Source organism: Schistocerca americana, chromosome 5 (genome assembly GCF_021461395.2).
Source record: "Schistocerca americana isolate TAMUIC-IGC-003095 chromosome 5, iqSchAmer2.1, whole genome shotgun sequence".
Taxonomy (NCBI): domain Eukaryota; kingdom Metazoa; phylum Arthropoda; class Insecta; order Orthoptera; family Acrididae; genus Schistocerca; species Schistocerca americana.
This window is the reverse complement of record NC_060123.1, coordinates 25,035,569-25,060,510: the sequence shown is the minus strand read 5'-3', so window position 1 is coordinate 25,060,510 and position 24,942 is coordinate 25,035,569. Positions and strand designations below refer to the sequence as shown.

The following is a 24,942-nucleotide window of genomic DNA, read 5'->3' as shown; positions in this document are numbered from 1 at the left end:
TGCGAGTTGCATTGATAAACAGAGCAGAAGAGAGTAAAAGTGAAGGCCTCCGTGGCGCAATCGGCTAGCGCGTTCTGCTGTTAACCGAAAGGTTGGTGGTTCGATCCCACCCGGAGAGAAATCGTTTCAATCGTCACCGAGGTGAGGACAAACGTCGTCTTTGTTAGACATACACAGCTACTGTGACGATCCGGCTGCGTTTGCACGATGCCACAGAGCCTTATACACATTCAGCCAAGCGACAATTGTAGGTAAAAACATGCCCCTGCACAGACGTTCTACTGTTTTCCTATTTATTCGTCGTGTGTGCCACTGCAGTAGAGCGACGCCCACTAAAGAAGACGTATCATTTACATTTAATTTCAGCGTATACACAGCGAGTGCCACATGACAGGGCCTCTCTCTCGATATCTATTTGTATTTGGTGTCCCTTAAGCGTCGGTCTGCAGGAGGCCGCTGTTGGCCGAGCCATGTTGCCTCTGTTGTTGTTGTTGTTGTTGTTGTTGTTGCCTTCCTCTCCCCAATTCTACTCAACTCATCCTCATTAGTTATGCGATCCATCCATCCAATCTTCAGCATTCCTCTGTAGCACCACATTTCCAATTCTCTTCCTGTCTAAAGTATTTATCGTCTATGTTTCACTTCCATACATGGCTTCACTCTATGCAAATACTTTCAGAAACGACTTCCTGACACTTAAATCTATACTCGATGTTAACAAATTTCTCTTCTTCAGAAACGCTTTCCTTGCCATATCCTCTCTACTTCGACCATCATCAGTTATTTTGCTCCCCAAATAGCAGAACTCCTTTACTACTTTAAGTATCTCATTTCCTAATCTAATTCCCTCAGCATCACCCAACTTAATTCGACTACATTCCACTATCCTCGTTTTGCTTTTGTTGATGTTCATCTTATACCCTCCTTTCAAGACACTGTCCATTCCGTTCAACTGCTGTTCCAAGTCCTTTGCTGTCTCTGACAGAATTACAATGTCATCGGCAAACGTCAAAGTTTTTATTTCTTCTCAGTGGATTTTAATATCTACTCCAAACTTTTCTTTTGTTTCCTTCACTACCTGTTCAATATACAGATTGAATATCATCGGGGAGAGGCTACAACCCTGTCTCACTCCTTTCCCAACCACTCCTTCCCTTTCATGCCCCTCAACTCTTATAACTGCCATCTGGTTTCTGTACAAATTGTAAATAGCCTTTCGCTCCCTGTATTTTACCCCTGCCACCTTCAGAATTTGAAAGAGAGTATTCCAGCCAACATTGTCAAAAGCTTTCTCTAAGTCAACAAATGCTAGAAACGTAGGTTTGCCTTTCCTTAATCTTTCTTCTAAGATAGGTCGTAGGGTCAGTATTGCCTCACGTGTTCCAACATTTCTACGGAATCCAAACTGATCTTCCCCGAGGTCAGCTTCTACCAGTTTTTCCATTCGTATGTAAAGAATTTGCATTAGTATTTTGCAGCTGTGACTTATTAAACTGATAGCTCGATAATTTTCACATCTAGCCATTCGTAAGTGCCAACGAGCTGACCCATAAATTTTCGATGGGATTCATGTCGAGCGATCTGGGAAGCCAGTTCATTCGCCCGAATTGTCCAGAATGTTCAAGGCAATCGCGAAAATTTGTGACCCGGTGACATGGCATCGTTGCTTGAGAATTTGAGTAGCCGAACATAACCATTTCCTGTCGAATACCGGTTCAGATCGACCAGAGGACCCAGTCCATAGCAAGCGAACACGGCCCACATCATAATGGACAGCTAGCACAGTGCCTTGTTGACAGCTTGGGTCGTGGGCTCGTGGGGTCTGACAGAGCACTTGTAAGTAGGCTGTTTAGGTTTTTATATTGGTAATGCCACGTAGCGCTCTATATGAAAATCACTAGCTGTGCTGTGTTAAGTCTGTGGCTGGTTTGCATTGTTGGAATATTTGCTATTGTAGTGTTGAGCAGCTGGATGTTAACAGCCGCCAGCAGTGGTGGATGTGGGGAGAGAGATGGCGGAGTTTTGAGAGCGGATGATCTGGACGTGTGTCCACCAGAAACAGTACATTTGTAAGACTGGATATCATGAACTGCTATATATATTATGACTTTTGAACACTATTAAGGTAAATACATTGTTTCTTCTCTATCAAAATCTTTCATTTGCTAACAATGTCTATCAGTAGTTAGTGCCTTCAGTAGTTTGAATCTTTTATTGAGCTGCCAGTAGTGGCGCACGCTGTATGGCAGTAGTTCGAGTAACGAAGATTTTTGTGAGGTAAGTGATTCATGAAAGGTATAGGTTAATGTTGGTCAGGGCCATTCTTTTGTAGGAATTATTGAAAGTCAGATTGCGCTGCGCTAAAAATATTGTGTGTCAGTTTAGTGCTGACCAGAATAAGTAAAGAGGAAAATGTCTGGGTACGTTCAATTTTTCTCACCTGTTTGAAAATCAAATACCGTAAGGGGTTTACGAGCACAGTAATTCATATATTTTCCTAATGGGACGTTTCACACTCTAACTCTACCATCAGATCTTACCAACTGAAATCGGCACTCACCTGACCAGGCCATGGTTTTCCAGTTGTCTAGGGTGCAATCGATGCAGAGTGGTTCAGCCTGACCACGCCCACCTCTACTGTCACGGACTTCGCCTGAACTAACAGACTACAGTCTGTCGTCCACTCGCCGTGAAACTGCGACTTTATAAACGTAAGGTATTCGGTACGCCTCTGGGAGCGAAGTCGTTCCAGAGCAGGTGGGGAGATAGGCGGGGATCATTACTGCCGGCTGGCGTCACGCGAAGGGCCGCCGCTGAGCTGTGCTGTGCTGGGCTGGGCACGGTCAGATAAGGGCTGGTGTTATCGCGCGGGCCGCCGCCACCGCACCCCTCGCGAGGGCAGTAATTACCCGCGCGGGACCAGTCGCAGCCACGGGGTGGGGTGAGCACGGAGTGCTGGAGTGCTGGCGAACGACGGCGGCGCGTACTGCGGCCAGCTCGCGGACATCGCCGCCGACTGCCGCCCCCGCCGCTAATTAACCAATTACGGGCCGAACGGGGGCCACGCGGCGCCATCTTGCCGCCGCGGTTACCGCCGACATCGATCAACAGGCGGCGTCTCGCAGGCCGTTCGTAACGAGGCGATAACTCAGTGCGGGCTACCGACGACGCCACGCGGTCACGGCCCGCGTCGCAAATGAACGGCTCTTTGGCGCAGGTGGTGGCACCGGCGGACAGTCTGCGGAATGTCGATATTGATAAAGTGCCGCGAGCTATCCGTAATTGGCTCCGCCTTCTCTTTTTGTCTCGTGCTGTACCCCGTCATTATTCTCTCCCAATGCCGACAAGATTATCGTAGGATCCAGTGGTGTCGTAATTCGTTCGCCAATAGCATAGCTGTTTTAGTGCCTTAGTTGTCATATTTTATCTTCGTTCGTCTTTGTCCAGTATATCTCAGGACTAACCCTTAACAGCTGTGGCCGACTGAAGCTAGGCGCACGATCCAAAGAAGCATGAAGACATTATCTTCAACAAATATTGCAGTATCTGTGTAGAAGAGCTGTGTAATGTATTAATACTAATGATCTTTCATTTTCTTTACTTTTGTCAATACGTCTACTTTCATTAAGTTAACTAACATTATTGCTGATTATGTACATATAGTGACTACCCTGAGACACAACTTTGTAGTGAATCAGAACATGTGACGATTTCAAAAAACGTTAAAAAAAGACGACCTGTAGTACAAACAGAACCTCTAACAATACCACCACTTGCAAAGTAGGTTAGAAATCAGATTAATAATGTTGCTCACGCAGCATATCTTCGCTTTATCGGGCAACAACAAAGTTATTGACTGTGTATGCCATCGTCAGAATGGAAATAATGAAGTCACTATAAGAAATGTCATTAATTTTGGCACTTATCTTGAATGGATTCCCACGTAGATTTCGTCGAAGTCGTTATGGCTCATCTTGTTGATTCTAGGGTGATTCAACTTTGACTGCTAGAAGGTCCAGATCTGTATTTTAGCAATATTTGAAGACCTAACAAATGCGTTTTTCAGGAAATTCTGAATGATCAAACAATCCCAGATCAGAACAATCGTATGGTAGAAATAATTTTGGACTTGGTGTTCACGATCCACATTTTTATTAAACTTCTCGTAAATTCGCAAATACTACTTCTTAATTGTCACATCATCAAGAAAACAGTTTTGTATCAATCTTCATATATTTAATTTCCACTTTAACCAAACATAAGACTTGACTGTTCTTTTACAATGCGAAGTAACAACTTCTGCAAAGTGAAACAAAGACTGCTCGCTGGGCATTCGCGCCAAAACGGTTACAAGTAAGTCAAAGATTATGACAGTCTCACAGAAATAAATACACACAAGAACCATACCACCGTAATATATCGATACATCGGAGTACCTATACATTAATAAAACCAAATGTGAATATTGTCACAAAAATATGCCTGTTACTTCGCAGAAAAGAAGTACAATATTACTGGTATCTAGAACTGGGGTTGGAGTGCCGTAATGGTCACGTAAATAAAGAACCATTACAAACTGGAGTTCTAAAGTAAGTAATGAAATAAGTCTGTGGCTATTTTGATCCTGATCTGTGGAGAAAAATCGGTAAAAACAGAATTAGCAACTTTTTCTGAAAGTCAAATCAATTTATCCGCTACAGGCTGTTTGTTCTTTTTATTTTTACTTTTTTATTTTACTTGTCTTGTTCCATACGACAAAATTGACGACCAGAACTCCATGGACATGGGATGAGTCAATATATGAAAATACCATCAGAAAAGTTAATAAAAGATTAAACGAAATGTACATGTATCCTATACATACGGAAACGTGCTGAGTATATACTACCATAATAACGTAACGTATGAAATGGTTTAATTTTTTCCAGAAACTCCAGAACAGAACGGGAAGATTGAGCCATGAGGTAATTCTTTAGTTAAGATCTGAATAGGCGCGGAGTACTGAGAAAATTTTTGGAGTTCTTCTGATAGCTTATTGAAAATGGATGTAGCAGAAGACTGAGCGTCTTTTTGCTGAAGAATAAAGGAGGTCCAATCGAAATGCAGATAGGATTTCTGCCTAGTATTAACTGGGTGAAAGGTATTAATTTTTGGGAATGAGCTCATACTGTTAACAACAATAGACGCCAAACAAAATACATATTCGGGGAACAATGTCAGAATTCCCAGTATCCAGAGTAGAGGTCGACAAGAGGTTCGTGAACTTACGTCACATATTGCTCGAAACCATTGTTTCGAGTAACTTGATGTTCTTTTTCCTATTCAAAAAAGTCTGTTATCGTTATTATTATTATTATTATTATTTCTTTACTTTCTCAGACGTTAAGTCTGATTAAAAATGGAAAGTGACGCGGACCTTGATCAAGCGTCACTTCCTTTTAACTGTACGCTATATGTTATATTGCATTTAGGAACTTTCGGGTATTTGAACATGTATCAATAATTACGGATTTCTGTAGTTGTATATATAAGTTTGGATGTAGCTGTATTGCATTGATGTGCTGGTGGATATTGTGTGGTATGACTCCTGTAGTTGATAGTATAATTGGTATAATGTCAACTTTATGCTGATGCCACATGTCCTTGACTTCCTCAGCCAGTTGGATGTATTTTTCAATTTTTTCTCCTGTTTTTTTGTATATTTGTTATATTGGATATGGATATTTCGATTAGTTGTGTTAATTTCTTCTTTTTATTGGTGAGTATGATGTCAGGTTTGTTATGTGGTGTTGTTGTATCTGTTACAATGGTTCTGTTCCAGTATAATTTGTATTCATCATTCTCCAGTACATTTTGTGGTGCATACTTGTATGTGGGAACGTCTTGTTTTATAAGTTAATGTTGTAAGGCAAGCTATTTGATGTATTATTTTTGCTACATTGTCATGTCTTCTGGGGTATTCCGTATTTGCTAGTATTGTTCACCCGCTTGTGATGTGATCTACTGTTTCTATTTGTTGTTTGCAAAGTCTGCATTTATCTGTTGTGATATTGGGATCTTTAATAATATGCTTGCTGTAATATCTGGTGTTTATTGTTTGATCCTGTATTGCAATCATGAATCCTTCCATCTCACTGTATATATTGCCTTTTCTTAGCCATGCGTTGGATGCGTCTTGATCGATGTGTGGCTGTGTTAGATGATACGGGTGCTTGCCATGTAGTGTTTTCTTTTTCCAATTTACTTTCTTCGTATCTGTTGATGTTATGTGATCTAAAGGGTCGTAGAAGTGGTTATGAAATTGCAGTGGTGTAGCCGATGTATTTATATGAGTGATGGCTTTGTGTATTTTGCTTGTTTCTGCTCGTTCTAGAAAGAATTTTCTTAAATTGTCTACCTATCCATATTGTAGGTTTTTTATGTCGATAAATCGCCTTCCTCCTTCCTTTCTGCTTAATGTTAATCTTTCTGTTGCTGAATGTATGTGATGTATTCTATATTTGTGGCATTGTGATCGTGTAAGTGTACTGAGTGCTTCTAGGTCTGTGTTACTCCATTTCACTACTCCAAATGAGTAGGTCAATATTGGTATAGCAGAAGTATTTGTGCGCGCGGGCCCTTCTTCCCGTGGTGGCACATTGGAGTGTGAATGTATAGTGCGAGAGAACTTACTGTCCTCCCCTTGTTTCCACTCACAATAACTAGACGGAACAAGTTATCTGGTATAATTGTTTATTACATTAAACGTTACAACTTGCACAGGCAGCGCGCCTACTGCGGCTCCTGGCTTAGCTGGAAGACATACACGCCCGTCCGCTATGGGGTCTCGCAGCTAATCCTACCTGTGCACACAAAGGACCTGGGAGGTCCACTTCCGCACATAGGTTGCAAATTCTTCAGACAGGGAGCAGACTATACTGGACAGTCTGACCTGGCCAGTCTGAAGCTGCCACTAGATGGCAGTTGGAGTGAGTAGCAGAGTCCAAACATACTCCCACTCTAAAATGAGTTTTCTCATTTTACAAATACCAAAATTTTAACAAACAACAAAACCAAAACAAGTAAACAATAAAAAATATAACTAGGTACAAGATCAATGCACATAAAACATGAATACACTAACATTTTTTACAAATAACCAACATTTTAACAAACATCAACACCAAAACAAGTAAACAATAGAAATATAACTAGACACAATTTCAATGCACATAAAACATGAATATTATAACATTTGTGATGCCCACATCACCAAACACCACTGTCATGCTGCATGTGAAACACGATGGGTACTAACATGCAGGACACAAAACAATAGAGTATTAATATTATACTGCATAAAAACATGAAATCAATACTAACAGCAGTTAGTCCACAAGAAACATCCACAGCCTCCCAAGCCGATTTTGTGAATTATGAGGTTATTCCAGTAACTGACAATTTGGCAGTGGCTCTGTATCATATATCACTACACAGATCTGAGGGAACACTTAACTGATTCACTGTTTAGGTAGGGGACACAATTTTGCTATAGGCCTCTTAATATGCCCATTAGCAGTTTTTACCATTACCACACGCACACACTTATCAGGACTGGGAAACAGCTGGTCAATGACACCCAGCCTCCACACCAAGGGAGGCAAATTATCCTCCTTGACCAGCACATGATCGCCGATCTGGGGTTGCCATGCTCCTTCCGATGTCCATTTTTTGCGTTGCTGCAGATCATGTATATATTCTGTGGACCACCTCTTCCAAAAGGACTGATGCAACTGCTGCACAAGTTGCCATCTGTGCAACCTGTCGGCGGGAACCTCAAGGACAGAGGGTTCAGGATGAGCACAAAGGGGCTGTCCGATTAGGAAATGACCAGGATGAGAGCAGCAGGAGAATCTAGGTCATCAGAGAGAAGACACAATGGCCTTGAATTCAAGCATGCTTCTATCTGAATTAACACAGTAATCAGTTCTTCAAATGTCAACACTGCATTGCCGATGACGCGTTTGAGAGGCGACTTCATGCATTTGATTCCTGCCTCCCAGAGTCCACCAAAGTGAGGGGCACGAGGTGGAGTGAACCTCCAACTGATTCCCTCTGAGGTCGAATAATTCACCACACCTTCAACAGTAACATCATTGGAGAGAAAACGTTTAAGCTCATTGTCTGCACCTACAAATGTGGTACCATTGTCACTGTACATGTGAGAAGGTTTCCCTCTTCTTGCAATGAATCTCCTGAGGGCGGCCAAAAATGAACTTGTTACCAAGTCACTAACTAATTCTAAGTGGATGGCCTTGGTTGTTATGCAAATGAATAAAGCAATATAAGCCTTGGTGGTAACTTTACTCCGCCTTCCACCATGCTTTACAGCAATAGGGCCTGCATAATCTACTCCACAGTGCTGGAATGGATGAGACTGGTTTACTCTAGCTGCAGGTAGCTGACCCATGAGTTGAACTACTGTCTTGGACTTAAGCCTAAAGCATTTTAAACATTTTGTGATAACTCCCTTGACTGTGTTACGCCCAATGGGGATCCAAAACCTCCTACGCAACATAGCCAACAAAATTTGTGACCCAGCATGCAACAGATTTTCATGTTCACGTATTATGAGAGTTTTGTCAAATGATGCATAGGCGGTACGATAATAGGATGGCGCTCATCATAAGGTACATCATATGGTACTCGTAAAATAGCTTCGGCATCAACAAACGGGTGCAAATCCCTTAATTTGCTATAATGTGGAATAGGGGAGCTGGCCTTCAACAAAGCGATCTCATTACCATATTCATGCATGAATGCAGCGTATTCCTTCTGCAGATTCGGTTGCCTTTTAAACCTCCTCTCAAGATGCGCCAATCTCCGAGATGCTTGTTGTCGTGATTCGCCTAATGATTTACAGTCAGGTTTCACTGGTAGTCGAACCACAAATCTCCCTTCTTCATCTCGTGCCGTGTGGCGCTGAAAGTGAGCCTCACATATTTTACCCTGCTTACTAATCGTTTTCGTAGACAGTTCCTCTAACTCCCAAAATCTTTGCAGTTTGGCATCTAAATTGTCACCTCTAACAAAGCACGAGGTCACTGTAGAACGAGGCATGTTGCATGAAACTGAAGGCATCCTACCAGACAAAATCCAGCCAAATTTTGTTTCGACCAGTGAGGGATGACCTGGTTTCACCAGCCTTTCCTTACAAACAACGTCAAAGAAAACCTCAGCACCAAGAATTAAATCTACTGTGGCAGGTTTGTTGAATTCTGGATCAGCGAGCGGAAGATTACATGGGACACTCCAGGACCTTGTGTCTATCTTGCTCGCTGGTAGGTCACTGGTGACATGATCTACGACAGCACAAGTGGTTCTGACACGAAAGTCGTTGACCCTAGACGACAGTTCAACATCACAAGTGTAAGACACTGAGGCAGCAAAGGCATTGTTTATGCCCTTCACAGGAAACGAATGTTTACTTCGTTTCAGTTTTAATTTCTCTGCCATGCCCTTAGATATAAAGGATAGCTGACTCGCACTATCTAGCAGAACTCTGCAAACCTGCTGTCTACCCATGCTGTCTTTAATGTTGACAACAGCTGTTGCCAATAAAACATTACAATGGATGTTTGCTTTCCCGTTTGTAGCTTGATGGGCCAAGGAATGGTCTCCTGGTTTACTATTCTGCCCATTCCTAGGTTCAGCAGGCTTGTGTAGCAGTATGTTGTGCCTTCCTTTACAGGTCTTACAAGGAGAAATCCTGCATTTAGTCGAGAAATGACCAGAGCAGATGCACAAAAAACAAAGCTTATTTTTTGTCACATATGCCCGCCGCTCATCGACATTTAGTGCCTGAAACCCTTTGCATTTAGTGATAGTATGAGGTTCACTACAAAAATTACATGATTCCTCAGCATCAGCATTAGCGAGATGAGCCCTCCTTACATGTCTTGTTTGATTTGAATTATTGACATTTCCTTGCGAATCCCTTGAGGTGTTATCCCTGAACCTGATCAACTCAAGGGCCTGACATTTTGTTTCCAAAAAATCTATTAATTGATTTAATGTGGTGAATGTCGACCCGGACATCTTTACCTCCCACTCATGACGATCTGTGGGTCGCATACTGGACAGAATCTGTTCCGAAAGAATAACTTCATGAAGTGGAACATCAGGTTTGAGAGCTTCTAAGGCCTTCAAATGGCTGCATACGTGATTAATTAGTTGCCTATAATCGCTCGCTGCGCCGTGGCCGACTGTAGGCAAGGCCAACAAAGCCTTAGCATGTCTGGCTGCAATTATTTTTGGGTTATTATACCTCTGCGTAATAAGTCCCCAGGCTATCGCTAGATTTCCTGCTGTGGCAGGTATATGTTTCAAAAGGTCCTTAGCTTCACCTCGCAAAGACGAATTAAGGTAATGAAGTTTTTGAACGTCATCAATTGAATTGTTATTCATAATGAGACTCAAAAACGTATCCCTGTATGATGACCACTTAAGGTAGTCACCTTCAAAATTTGGCAAGTTAATAGCGGGTAGTTTCAAAGAACTGACACTGCCTGATGGATTCGAGCCCAAAGGCTGCGGAATCTGGGTGTACCTCTTCATTGAACCCTTGAGAGTGGATTCAACAAAGTCCCACGAATCCTCGAATTCTGCCCTGTCCTTACTGTGATCTGCTGATTCGTCTTAATTTCCAGCCGTGTTTGAGACGACTCAAAATCAGTCTGAATCCGAGTCAATCGATTTAATTTTGATTCCAACATTTCGATGCTGGCACTGTCTGCAGACTGCACAAAGCTCGCTAAGCGCGCGAGAGCGGCCTTTGCTACACCTCTCTGCTTGACTAATTTTGTTTTCGCTGAGGGCTCCATTTTAGGACCAGGAAGATGATAGCAGGAAGCCAACAGTTGCACTTACCAGGCTGCAGGGGCAGTACGGACAGGAACAGCAGCGGCGTCACGGCAGGCGTTGCAGTCTCCGACGGCGCGAAGTTTCGGCGGGAGCAGGAGGTGACGTCACCGACGATGCTGCACCGACGCGATTCTGTGCCTCCCGCGTTTGAATTAGAGACACATTAAATGTTCACAAATATGTCCCCGATCGTCGTTGTTAAGGCTGTTATTGTCGAAGTCCCGAACAGGCCTTGGGACACTCGATAGCAGGCAACAACGAAACCGATCACGTGCGCAACTCACACGTGGTTTTTTAGAAGTTCACAAATACCGGAAAATAAATCCGCGCGAACGTAAATTCCGCGTGGTCACTGTATCCGGCCCGGAGGACCAAAAAATGTGCGCGCGGGCCCTTCTTCCCGTGGTGGCACATTGGAGTGTGAATGTATAGTGCGAGAGAACCTACTGTCCTCCCCTTGTTTCCACTCACAATAACTAGACGGAACAAGTTATCTGGTATAATTGTTTATTACATTAAACGTTACAACTTGCACAGGCAGCGCGCCTACTGCGGCTCCTGGCTTAGCTGGAAGACATACACGCCCGTCCGCTACGGGGTCTCGCAGCTACCTCCTCGGCCGTTACAACGGCTAATCCTACCTGTGCACACAAAGGACCTGGGAGGTCCACTTCCGCACATAGGTTGCAAATTCTTCCGACAGGGAGCAGACTATACTGGACAGTCTGACCTGGCCAGTCTGAAGCTGCCACTAGATGGCAGTTGGAGTGAGTAGCAGAGTCCAAACAGTATTTATAGCTTTTGTCTTGTTTCTTGCTGTCAATTCTGTTATCAGTATTTTTGTTAGTCTTTGTCTATATTTTTCTTTTAGTTCTTCTTTAATATTTGTATTATCTATTCCTATGTTTTGTCTGTATCCTAGATATTTATAGTCATCTGTTTTTTCCATCGCTTCTATGCAGTCACTGTGGTTATCCAATATGTAATCTTCCTGTTCAGTGTGTTTTCCCCTGACTATGCTATTTTTCTTGCATTTGTCTGTTCCAAAAGCCATATTTACATCATTGCTGAATACTTCTGTTATCTTTAGTAATTGGTTGAGTTGTTGATTTGTTGCTGCCAGTAGTTTTAGATCATCAATGTATAGCAAATGTGTGATTTTGTGTGGGTATGTTCCAGTAATATTGTATCCATAATTTGTATTATTTAGCATGTTGGATAGTGGTTTCAGAGCAAGGCAGAACCAGAAAGGACTTAATGAGTCTCCTTGGTATATTCCACACTTAATCTGTATTGGCTGTGATGTGCTATTATTTGAATTTGTTTGGATATTAAGTGTGGTTTTCCAATTTTTCATTACTATGTTTAGGAACTGTATCAATTTAGGATCTACTTCGTATATTTCCAATATTTGTAATAACCAGGAGTGGGGTACACTATCAAAAGCTTTTTGGTAATCAATGTATGCATAGTGTAGCGACCTTTGTTTAGTTTTATCTTGGTATGTCACCTCTGCATCTATTATCAGTTGCTCTTTACATCCTCGTGCTCTTTTGCAACAGCCTTTTTGTTCTTCATTTATAATTTTGTTCTGTGTTGTATGTGTCATTAATTTCTGTGTAATGACTGAAGTTAATATTTTGTATATTGTTGGTAGGCATGTTATGGGGCGATATTTAGGTGGGTTTGCTGTATCTGCTTGATCTTTAAGTTTCAGATAAGTTATTCCATGTGTAAGTATTATTATTATTATTATTATTATTATTATTATTATTATTATTATTGAACATGTAAGAGAACGGATGACATGTTTTCATATGCCTAAAAATTTGCAGAAATATGTTGTTCTTATTTCAGTTCAGAAAAAGATGTAGTTATAAAATAACTGCACATTTTTCAGCCATAAATACCGGTTGTGAATTGGAAGACTTACCGCCGAGTATAATGATTTATGTCGTAAATAAGTGAAAATAAACAAGGCAGATTAGTTTCTGTGCTGAACGCCACTTACTGCGGATACTGTTCTAATGGTAAACATACCAGTATTACATTTCTAAACAAGGTCTCGAATATGGGCAAGAACTCACTGTGAGTTAACATCAAACAAAGAGTTTATGTCTTGAAGTGAATTATTTCATACATTGCCCATGTTGCATTCAACATCCTGGAGTATTGAGGTAGTGTCACTAGTAAATAATCACCCGTCATATCAGAAGGCATATCACTTATACATAAAAGAAACAGTAGTGGACCCAGCACTGACCCTTGGGACATGTCCACTTAACCGTGCCTCACTCAGACTCCTTATCATATCACGGAGAACGTCCTTTTTCTGTCTGTTTTTTGAGTATGAGAGGAATCAATTGTGAGCTGCTCCTCAAATTCGATAATGGTCCAATATTTGCAGTAATATTTTATGATTAGCACAGTCAAACCCATTAATCAAATCACAAAATACTGCTACTGTTCCCAGCCATTCGTTTAATCTATCCAGTGCTTCACAGAGAAAAGAGAATATCGTATTTTCGGTTGCTAAACCATTTCTAAAACCAAACCACGTTTGACAGCAAATTATATGGACTGAAATGATATATTACCAATATTCAGGGTGAGTCAGGAGGAAAGGTACATGCTTTGAGACGCGATAGTATTAGTGAGTCTGAACAAAAAAAACTTCATATGGACGTATGCCCTATTGTGAATGGTTTCCGAGATAGAACACGTTTAATATCACTTCTGTACGTTTTTCTTTAGTAACTCGAAAACCGCACATTGCAACGAAAACGTATCTCAGTACACAACTAAACTAAATGAAATTTGCTACAAAGATGTCCTGTTTATTTTTTGTCTAGGACTAACAGTTTGCGCGGACAGATCGGGGTAATAATGAAAATCCCGCGCGACGCCCGTGCGCTGTAGCTTAGTTACTTTCTGCAGGCCAGCTTGAGGTAGTTTTCCGACTTGATAGACCACAAGCGTCATGTATCAAAATGTTCGTCTCCACTTTTTCTGTATTACTGTGGTACGTTGTAAACAGTGACAAATAATACAGAAAACAAATAGAAATGTACACTAAAAGTGTTCTATCTCGGAAACCATTCGGAATAGGGCATATGTTCACATCAAGTTTTTTGTTCAGAGTTAGTAATGCTATCACCCGTCAATACACGTACCTTTCCTCCTGACTCACGCTGTATATATACAGCCTTTTCATTAGCTTTAGCAAACGCAGGCGGCGTAGAAATATGTCTACAATAGTCTATATTATCCCTTTCTCCTTTTTCATAAAACAGTTTCACTTTGAGTACTTCAATCGTTCAGAAAACTGACCGTTCATAAAGGAAAAATTACAAATGTGACTTATATCGTATTATACAACCCTTCATATCCGTGAATCCTTTGTCTTTAAAGATTTAATTATTCACTGAATCTCCCATTTTCCAGGAGAGTCAAACGATTCCCTGTAGAAACTAAGTTTTTATTTAATTCGCCTGCTATGTGTAGATAGTGATTGTTAAATAGTGTACGTACGTCTGAGCTATCAGTAACAAAAACATTTTTACCACATATTGTCTTTATGTCCTCATCCTTGTGCCCCTGGGGGCGACATTTCTTTTACGACTCGCCATATGGTTTTATGGGATCGTATTGAAGTTTTATTTCAAAACTTATTTTGCTGCCGAGATGTTCCTTTTAAATTAGCAGTAATACAGTGTGCATACACTTCTAAAAAGTGTCTCTTTTTCATTAACAACGATCGTAACTAACAATAGAAAAACACACATGCAGAATCTACATATATCACCGCAGGCTGCTTGATGGGAAACTGCTTCTTAGCGTTCTTGTGTGACATTTGTAGCATTATTCCGCAAGAGACCGCTTCCAGTACGCCATGAGCTCTCGCTCACTGCTTTACAGACGGAGTGTATTAGCCAATTTCTAGCTGAAGCCAGTTCGAAATACAAATGTGCAGTGCCTTCATACTCAAACTTAATTCATGGTGAAACAAAAGTCATCGATGCACATCTACATTTGAAAATGCCTCTGTTGTGCTCCGTCCTACTGAAAATTGAAATTTTCCGCGTGTTCTAGCAATTCTATAAAATCCAGATGAAAGGGCGAGCTAGCTGCACCAAGAAATCCACTACCGGCAGCCGCACGATCCGGCAACAAGCAGATGTTGCCAAGGTAAACCTTTAAAGCCTAAGCCTTTTGAAACACTTTTACCGTCACCCACCTTATTACGCATACTTTTTTTTTTTTTTGCCTAAAGGTGTTTGCTGTCGTCAGAATAATTATGAGATCCAGATTTGAATCGCGAGAGTATAGCCATAGTTGCTAATAATGACGCAAACCGGAGGGGGTTTTGGGAAGTGGTTTCGAGCTGCGCCATTTCAGGGATTTAACCCTCATTGACAGCCACTAGGATAGGCGTGTGTTCCACAAATCAGAGCATATTGTTTTTCCACTTCACATTTCCAGGAACGTCACGTTCGTTAATCTGCCGAATTCGTATACCGCTGTGTCGAGGCCTTTTGTGTACTCAGTAACCAACAATACAAACAGGTTATGCGAGCATGGACATCGGAGGCGACAGCGCTTCAGATGACAGCCAACAGAACCTCAGTGTAGACAAGTGTAATGTGCTGCGAATACATAGAAAGAAAGATCCCTTATCATTTAGCTACAAAATAGCAGGTCAGCAACTGGACGCAGTTAATTCCATAAATTATCTGGGAGTACGCATTAGGAGTGATTTAAAATGAAATGATCATATAATGTTGGTAGTCGGTAAAGCAGATGCCAGACTGAGATTCATTGGAAGAATCCTAAGGAAATGCAATCCGAAAGCAAAGGAAGCAGGTTACAGTACACTTGTTCGCCCACTGCTTGAGTGTTGCTCACCAGTGTGGGTTCCGTACCACATAGGGTTGATAGAAGAGATAGAGAAGGTCCAACGGAGAGCAGCGCGCTTCGTTACAGGATCATTTAGTAATCGCGAAAGCGTTACGGAGATGATAGATGAACTCCAGTGGAAGACTCTGCGGGAGAGACGCTCAGTAGCTCGGTACGGGCTTTTGTTGAAGTTTCGAGAACATACCTTCACCGAGGAGTCAAGCAGTATATTGCTCCCTCCTACGTATATCTCGCGAAGAGACCGTGAGGATAAAATCAGGGAGATTAGAGCCCACACAGAGCCATACCGACAATATTTCTTTCCACGAACAATACGAGACTGGAATAGAAGAGAACACCGATAGAGGTACTCAAGGTACCCTCCGCCACACACCGTCAGGTGGCTTGCGGAGTATGGATGTAGATGTAGACAGGCAAGAGGTGGCAACCACCATCCGACTACCAGGCGTTAACCTAAGCATACCAGAAGTTACTGGCCCCACGGAACTTTTATCCTCCGTGAACCATGTGACCGAAAGTAGTACCTACGTATTTAGGCAGGTGCCCAGGCTACACTTCATCAGCCCCACTCCAAGTGAGTTACCTAGGCCTGGCGCTGATTGCAAAAGCATTCCCACAATGAAGAGCTCACTCTGGAGACGCTCCTGTGATCTTGGCGCCGTCCGTACTGACCATCTCCACGGGATGCCAGCTACAGGTCTAAACCATTCGTAGTCAGTTCACTGAAGAGACCTGTCATCTGAAGCCATGACCGGCAATTGAACTTTGTAATATTTGTCTTTGTTTTTCACCGGCAACACGCCAAACTTAAACTTTTGTGCGTCATTCTGGGGCTTTATCTTTTGTTCATCCTCTCAGGACTTTAACATTGGCACGTCCCTTCTAGACTTTCATTTTCGCACGTTTAGTGCATGGAGATAAATTTTTCCCTGCTTCTAATAGTCTAGTCGAACGCTTCATCTGTACCATTCGTTGCCAGCTGTCCACACTCCACCACCATCTTCCTTTAGACGAATCCCTACACCCTTTCTTGCTCTTATCATTCCACTCCTCGATGTGGTTCAACCCTAAAAGGAAAACTCCATGGATGACCGCATAGATTTCAATTATCTATCAGAGATTCCACCAGTGCCCTCCTCTCATCTTGGTCCCACCATTCCTCTCTCCAAGATCCTGTGTGGGCGCTTGTCTTCACCAAATCCCCCCCCCACTCCCACCCGTGGGTTGCCTATGGTCATTTCGAGTCATCTTACGAGGACCATGGCCAAGGTAACACTTAAAGATGGCACAGTGTGTCGTAAGCGCAATAACCTATTATGGCCATTGTTGTGGTCATCTTCCATGGTAGTCTGTCATCATCTTTCCTTCCAGAGGATGAGTCCTCCACAATGCCAATCACAGACGTAATTGCCCATCTCAGCTACAGCCTGTGGCCATCTTCCTGGAGTGGCCCCCAGCTTCTTCACATACCACACCAAGCGTAAACGCCAATGGAGTGGGACCGAAGAACAAGCATCTCTCGTCACCTGTGGAGAGACAGCCCCTTCCTGCAACATCAGAATTCACTACCACCTCTTCTCCCCTTCAGAGAGGGGGAGGAGGAATCCTGTGCCGAAGCCTTGCAACTACTCAGCCAGCAACCAACAACACAGACGGATTACGCAGCTACAGACCTCACAGTGGACGACTCTTCAGACATCACACAAGGGACAGCCACATTCCGCCTCACCTTCAGGTGGAAACCCAAACGCTGCCATAGGTTCATTGGCCCCAAGGACCTTTTCTCCTTCACGGGCCGTATGACCGAAATTAGTACCTGCAGTATTCTGGCGCCTCAGCAATATATTGCTTGTTGCCCAGGCTATGTTCCACATATTCGCTCTGGGTGAACTTCCGGGGTTAGGTACTGTTTGTAAAAGCACTCTAACAATCAGGATCTCACTCGGGACCAGCCGATACGACGCCGTCGACGTTGACTTTCACGTCTAGGCGCTGCCAGCCTCGGACATACACCATTCGTGGCCTCTAAACCGAATACACTTGGTCTGTGTCTTTGTTACCAGCAATTACACTTCGTAATGTTAGTCTTTGTTTTTCTTTGGCAGTACGCCAGACTTAAAAGTTGTGTGTGTCTGTATCTACATCTACATGGATACTTTTTGCAAATGGCAAATGGCATTTAAGTGCCTGGCAGACGGTTCATCGAACCACGTTCACAATTCTCTATTATTCCAATCTCGTATAGTGCGCGGAAAGAACGAAAACCTATTTCTTTCCGTACGAACTCAGATTTCCCTTATTTTATCGTGGTGATCGATTCTCCATAAGCGAGTCAGTGTCAACGAAACATTTTTGCATTCGGAGGAGAAAGTTGGTGTTTGGAATTTCGTGGGAAGATTCCGTTGCAACGAAAAAAGCCTTTCTTTTAATGATGTCCAGTCCAAACCCTGTATCATTTCTGTGACACTCTCTCGCATATTTCGCGATAATACAAAACGTGCTGTCCTTCTTTGAACTTTTTTGATGTATTCCGTCAGTCCTATCTGGTAACGACCCCACACCGCGCAGCAATATTGTAAAAGAGGACGGACAAGCGTAGGGTAGGCAGTCTCCTCCGGAACTAACTTTTGCTCATCCTCTTCTGCACATCCTTTCCGGACTTCGATTGTGCCACGCTTAGTGTATGGAGAATGAATTTTAGAGTTTTCAGTTTACTGAAACGTTTCACGCCTTCAGCCTTCAGATGATATTGTTGTTGTTTCAATTCTCACTAAGTGACTTGTTTTCAATTATTGCATACTGAACTAACTCCGACCAAAGAAGATGGTCTCTGTTTTTACTTCATATTACTTTTATAGCTAGGTATTTTCCCTGCACTCCCTTCAGCAGACATACCAGTTACCACAATGTTCTGCTAAGTTGTAGCATGGAACAGACATTTGTCATCTGCATTAGGGGGGCTGAACCAGTGAAAATATCTGTGGCCGAAAAATAAGTCAAGCATTCTCCAGCTGCACTGATGATTAACTAAGAAGCCTGAATGTTAAAAAAATATTGAGAAGTGGCTCTGAGCTTTTCCGAGAGGCAAAAGACCGGGAAAAATTGAGACAGACTTAACAGGATTGTGTGATGGGTCATCCATGTTAGCTGTGAAAGACCGAGTGTTGATGAAGCATTTTGATACTGGTTCAGTAAAGTAGTAGTGGAAAAGTGGTCTGTATGGTTCAAATGGCTCTGAGCACTATGGGACTTAACATCTGAGGTCATCAGTACCCTATAACTTAGAACTACTTAAACCTAACTAACCTAAGGACATCACACACATCCATGCCCGAGGCAGGATTCCAACCTGCGACCGTAGCAGTCGCGCGGTTCCGGACTGAGCGCCTAGAACCGCTAGACCACCGCGGCCGGCTCCGTCGGGCATGGATGTGTGTGATGTCCTTAGGTCAGTTAGGTTTAAGTAGTTCTAAGTTCTAGGGGACTGATGACCTCAGACGTTAAGTCCCATAGTGCTCAGAGCCATTTTGAACCATAACTAGGGACTCTGCTCGCTACTAGCCAATGGAATTTGCAGTCTGATAACTGGCAGCTATGTAAGTGACGTTTCTGGCAAGACGGCGTCAGTCATCGAGCAGCCGCACGTGCAGCAGCATCGACAGAGACTAGCTACGCCGCGTTATTTTAGGAGGAGAAGGCGTTAGCGCCTCACAGTGTATAAAGCTCTTGATAATACAGCTGTTACTACGAAGAGCAGAGTAGGTGCGCAAGTTATTCTTCATGGTCCTTCAGGGTTTCGTGGATGTGTGCTAAATTTTACGCATAGTAACGCAGACGCTAGTGCACATGGTAATGGTTGGGTTAAATGGTTCAAATGGCTCTGAGCACTATGGTACTTAACATCTGAGGTCATCAGTCCCCTAGAACTTAAAACTACTTAAACCTAACTAACCTAAGGACATCACACACATCCATTCCCGAGGCAGGATTCGAACCTGCGACCGTAGCAGTCGCGCAGTTCCAGACTGAAGCGCCTAGAACCTCTCGGCAACAGCAGCCGGCTAATGGTTGGGTTACTGGGGTCTAGCACGTGATGGTAAAGTGGAGACTGTATCAGGTCTGGAGACTTTAACAGCCGGGAAGTTAGTGCTTACCGTACATTTCAGATATGTGAAGTGTGTAACAGAGATTGTGGAACTTCTTATTTTATGTCTACAATGCCATTGGTTCTTAGGGCAAGGAATCGCCGTAAAGTAAATGCATTAGTCTGTGTCCACATGGGTTGAAGGTGCACAGAATTGTGCCAAGATTAAAATTGTTGGTGATGTGACACATTACTATAGAAACTATAAAGTACACTGGCCTCTCCTTATCTGCTTACCTTGATCCCAGTGACTATGTCGTGGAATCAAAAGGGGCACGTGTTGAGGCTGTCTGCTGGGAAGCCTCATGTACCGCAAAGTGTGCAGTGATGCGGTCCAAAAGACTTACGCCTACTCCGACATTACAATGTCGTCAGATCTGCTGTAGATCGTTGCCTACCTTGCTTCAAAGAGCAGGCAGGTCTCCGATCTCCAACTTTTCTCACGATGTGGCAGCGTCCAAAATTTTTTTTTTTTTTGTCTAATCCTGGCTTTATGCACTTCAATCTCTTTCCATAGATGCTCACCATAGAAGTACGCATACAGCCGACCAGCTTCGCTATTTCCGTACTCTCGTTCACAGGCACCACGTCATATCAATCTGTCCTTTTTCAAAGTCGCTACTGTCGCTGGATTTTTCCCATTTACGGCCCATGTAGTCGCTGGAATGATTCGCTATTCATATCGGCCCATGTCATCGCTGGAATGATTCGCTATTTCTATCTGCTCCGCTTATAAAGGATGTCCCAAAAATACACCGACAAAGCCTCGTACGTTGTGCAGGAAGGCAAACTGATCGGTTTTCAGGAAGGAATCCATATCCCGAAATAACAGCTTGTGCGCTGGAGAGTGTCGAAGTCTGAGATGGGTGTACGTTCCACAATGCATCAAGAAACCCAGCATGAGCAGCACATCGCGCTGTCGACGCTACAAACTGGTTTCGGACTGTCTACCTCCTACGTCAACGAAGAGCGGTGCTGAGCCTCAAGAACACGAACAAATACGGGTGGTTCTCACTGAAGCATTTCAGTCCCTCTATGGACTCTAGGAGTAAGGTCTTCCGCTGACGTTACAGGCATGCCATACACCAGACCCCACAGAAAATAGTCGAGAGTTGTCTGATCTGGCAATCATGTTGGTCATGGAACTAGTCCACCCCAATCAATCCATCGACTGGGATATGGAAAGTTGCCATGATTCCGCACATCTACTTCAAAGTGTGCTGGAGCTGCGTCGTGTTGCGGTCACATGGCCATCCGAAAATTTAGTGGCACTACATCCAATAGGGTAGGCAAAACATCTCTACTAACTGCGAGTTAGATCAGTCCTGTTAACTTGTTTGGCAGTAGATATGGCCGATTGATATGGTCGTCAAGTATCTAGCCCAGACGTTAATGCCGATCCTGTGTTGGTGATTTTGAATCACCTGTGCACGCATGTTTTCGTCCGCTCAGACATGCTACTTGTACTAGTTTAATACCCCGTTTCCAGCAAAAGTGGCTCATCCGAGAATAGCACCAAGTTCGGAAATTGTGTCTAGAGTAAGTGCTGTTGTAAATACCGCTGCGCCAACTGTACCCGTTGTGGGTAGTCCTCCTCCCGTAATCGCTGGACAATCTACTACCCATATAACGTTTCGGCACCTACCAATACTTCGGGTAGTATTCGTAATTACGAAGCAAAATGTGCTACAACTTTACTGTACAATGGACACATCTCATGCAGAAAATACATACGCGCAACCTTCTAGCTTCTCTGAGGCGACACTCTATGGCCGCGAACGTTGAATAAGAGTAGGGTAAGTCTGTTATGTAAACGTTTCGCATACAATATTGCAGCCCTCCCACCTCAAACCGCTTTGCCGTATGCAAGCATCATGTCGGTCATCTCCGCAGCTGTATACTGGTACATGTCGAACTGCTGTCAACAACGTTACTGCACTGACAAATCACACAAGGTAAATTGTGTAACAGCAGTTGATCGGCGTTGCCTGGTGAAACGTTGTTGTGATGCCTCGTGTAAGGAGCAGAAATGCGTACCATCACTTTGATAAATGTCGGATTGTAGCCTATCGCTATTGCGGTTTATCGTATCGCGACATTGCTGCTCGCGTTGGTCGAGATCCAATAACTGACTGTTAGCAGAATATGGAATCGATGGGTTCACGAGGGTAATACGGAACGCCGTGCTGCATCCCAACGGCCTCGTATCACTAGCAGTCGAGATGACAGGCATCTTATCCGCATGGCTCTAACGGATCGTGCAGCTACGTCTCGATCCCTGAGTCAACAGATGGTGACGTTTGCAAGACAACAACCATCTGCACGAACAGTTCGACGACGCTTGCAGCAGCATGGACTATCAGCTCGGAGACCATGGCTGCGGTAACCCTTGACGCTGCATCACAGACAGGAGCGCCTGCGATGGTGTACTCACCGACGAACCTGGGTGCCCGAATGGCAAAACGTCATTTTTTCGGATGACTCGAGATTCTGTTTACAGCTTCATGATGGTCGCATCCGTGTTTGGTGACATCGCGGTGAACGCACATTGGATGCGTGTATTCATCATCGCGATACTGGCGTATCACCCGGCGTGATGGTATGGGGTGCCATTGGTTACACGTCTCGGTCACCTCTTGTTCGCATTGACGGCACTTTGAACAGTGGACGTTACTTTTCAGATGTCTTACGACCCGTGGGACTACCCTTCATTCGATCCCTGCGAAACCTTACATTTCAGCAAGGTGATGCACGACGACATTCGCAGGTCCTCTACGGACGTTTCTGGATACAGAAAATGTTCGACGGCTGCCCTGGCCAGCACATTCTCCAGATCTCTCACCAATTGAAAACGTCTGGTCAATGATGGCCGAGCAACTGGCTCGTCACAATACGCCAGTCACTTCTCTTGATGTACTGTGGTATCGTGTTGAAGCTGCATGGGCAGCTGTACCTGCACACGCCATCCAAGCTCTGTTTGACTCAATGCCCAGTTGTATGAATCCCGTTATTACGGCCAGAGGTGGTTGTTCTGGGTACTGATTTCTCAGGATCTATGCACCCAAATTGCGTGAAAATGTAATCACATGTCAGTTCTAGTTCAATATATTTGTCCAATGAATACCCGTTTGTCATCTGCATTTCTTCTTGGTGTAGCAATTTTAATGGCCAGTACTGTATATTATCCGTCAAAGTTTCTTGAAGCGGTTTTGATTGAATTTCAGTACTGAAATAAATGTAAAAATTTTCGCCAACACTTAGCAGTGGAGTACCACTATTGTCGCCGGACTTTTAGGTACACATTTGCGAGCTAACATCTCATAGATGTTCGGGCTCACATGCCAGTTCCTCTTCGTCGAAATGTCTTGCTCAAACTCGTCTAGGGGTTGAACCGCACGTGTCGCATTACACGCCCTAAATTAGACACTTTTGACCCTTGGTTAAATTGTCTGGCTGATGACAAGTTCGCGAAATACACAGTTAATATAACATACAATACCGTAATAATAACATCAGGAACTAAATCAACGATCCATAATTGATGCAGGCGAAGCTGTTCCGATTTGGTTAGAATAATGTTTATTCAGAAACAAAACTAATAGCGAAAGTGGTCGTATTTAGAATTACTATTACACTCGAAGCCGTATCCATTTGACACAGTTCGATCATTCACAATCTCATCGCGTAACAAGTCCGATACTCCACCTCGATATTTACACGAAAAGTTCGAGTTCACACCAGTCGCGCGGCTGCTCACCGCTCAGAGACTAAGTCCCGCGATACCACACAACGCGAAATTTTCTAACTCGTTTCACTTCCTAGCTGCCTAAAGACCGACCGTCCGCTTTCGCGTCTCAATCCGAACTGTACCGTTTGTTGTCTCCAGCCGAACTGTCCGTTTGCGCGTCTCCATCCGAATTATCCTCTTTGGTGTCTTGAACAGAACTGCCCTCTGCCCGTCTCCGGCCAGTTTTCCCGTGCGCCGAACCTCGTCGCTCAACTGACTAGCGCAGTTCCCTTTCCTGAAGCCGTTCATCTGATTGGCTACAGCTTATTCTACATTACTTTACATTTCAACATATTTAAATAATAAAGCTTGGCCACTTTCACGTTCTAAATAAAGTAACAATAATATCCATTACACAATAAACATTAAATTCTTTTACATATAACCAATACTATTTCCTTCTTAACTTTGAATGTCACGGCCAGTAGCCTTGCACCAATGTGCTTTCTGATAAATCTAATAAATACAGAACAAAAGTAACTATTGTGCACTAAACTTTACGACAAATATTCTATTACAAAATGATTCAATAAGGTATCATGCTTTCATCGTTCAATGTGTTTTGTGTTGAGGAAATAACTGAAATTACTGATAATTTAAATTTACTAGATCTCTTAAACGAAGGAAGTTACAGAGTTGATATTTAAAACATTTGTCGTTTTGATGATGCGCTTCTATATGAAATGTCGATCGTTAACATTGACCAAAGCGTTCAGATTTTCGCATTCAGGTCTTTGTTACTAAACTTGTTAATTTCACTTTAACAGTAACTCCTAAACTATTATAGATGTGATCAGTATTGAAATTTTATTGAGATCACCATGAAATTTTGTGGAGGATGGAAGATTAAATTTACTGTAGCTTCATTCCCTGCACTACTACAGAATTAGTTTTCAGTAATGCTTCCCTTCATGGCCGATCTTAAGTCCGCCATATTTAACACTGCTACTTCTCCTCGGCCACAAAAGCCTTCAAGTAGGTTTCCCTATGACGTAGGTTCTCGTTTGTCCCACTCGCACACTACGGCGCTTAGGCCTCAATAGACAATAGACTCCTGTGAGTTTCCCCTTCTCGTGGTGAGTGTGCGCCCTTTGTGGCATCCGGTCCTGGACGACAGGCTTCGTTTCACAATTCCTAAAGGCAGACTCTTTCGGCCATATGCTTAAATAAAAGCGCAATGCTCGTCAACTCA

The 24,942-nt window shown here is 43.2% G+C and overlaps 1 protein-coding gene and 1 non-coding gene across 2 annotated transcripts; one reads left to right on the top strand and one right to left on the bottom strand.

The window, feature by feature from the left end:
- Positions 1-45: 45 nt before the first annotated feature.
- Positions 46-119, top strand: Trnan-guu. Its single transcript has one exon. It is a non-coding gene; the product is annotated as a tRNA-Asn (tRNA).
- Positions 120-7,858: 7,739 nt separating this feature from the next.
- On the bottom strand, positions 7,859-8,449 carry LOC124615594. The gene has a single exon (XM_047143581.1). The coding sequence runs from the start codon at positions 8,447-8,449 to the stop codon at positions 7,859-7,861; it is 591 nt and encodes a 196-aa protein (XP_046999537.1).
- Positions 8,450-24,942: the final 16,493 nt, after the last annotated feature.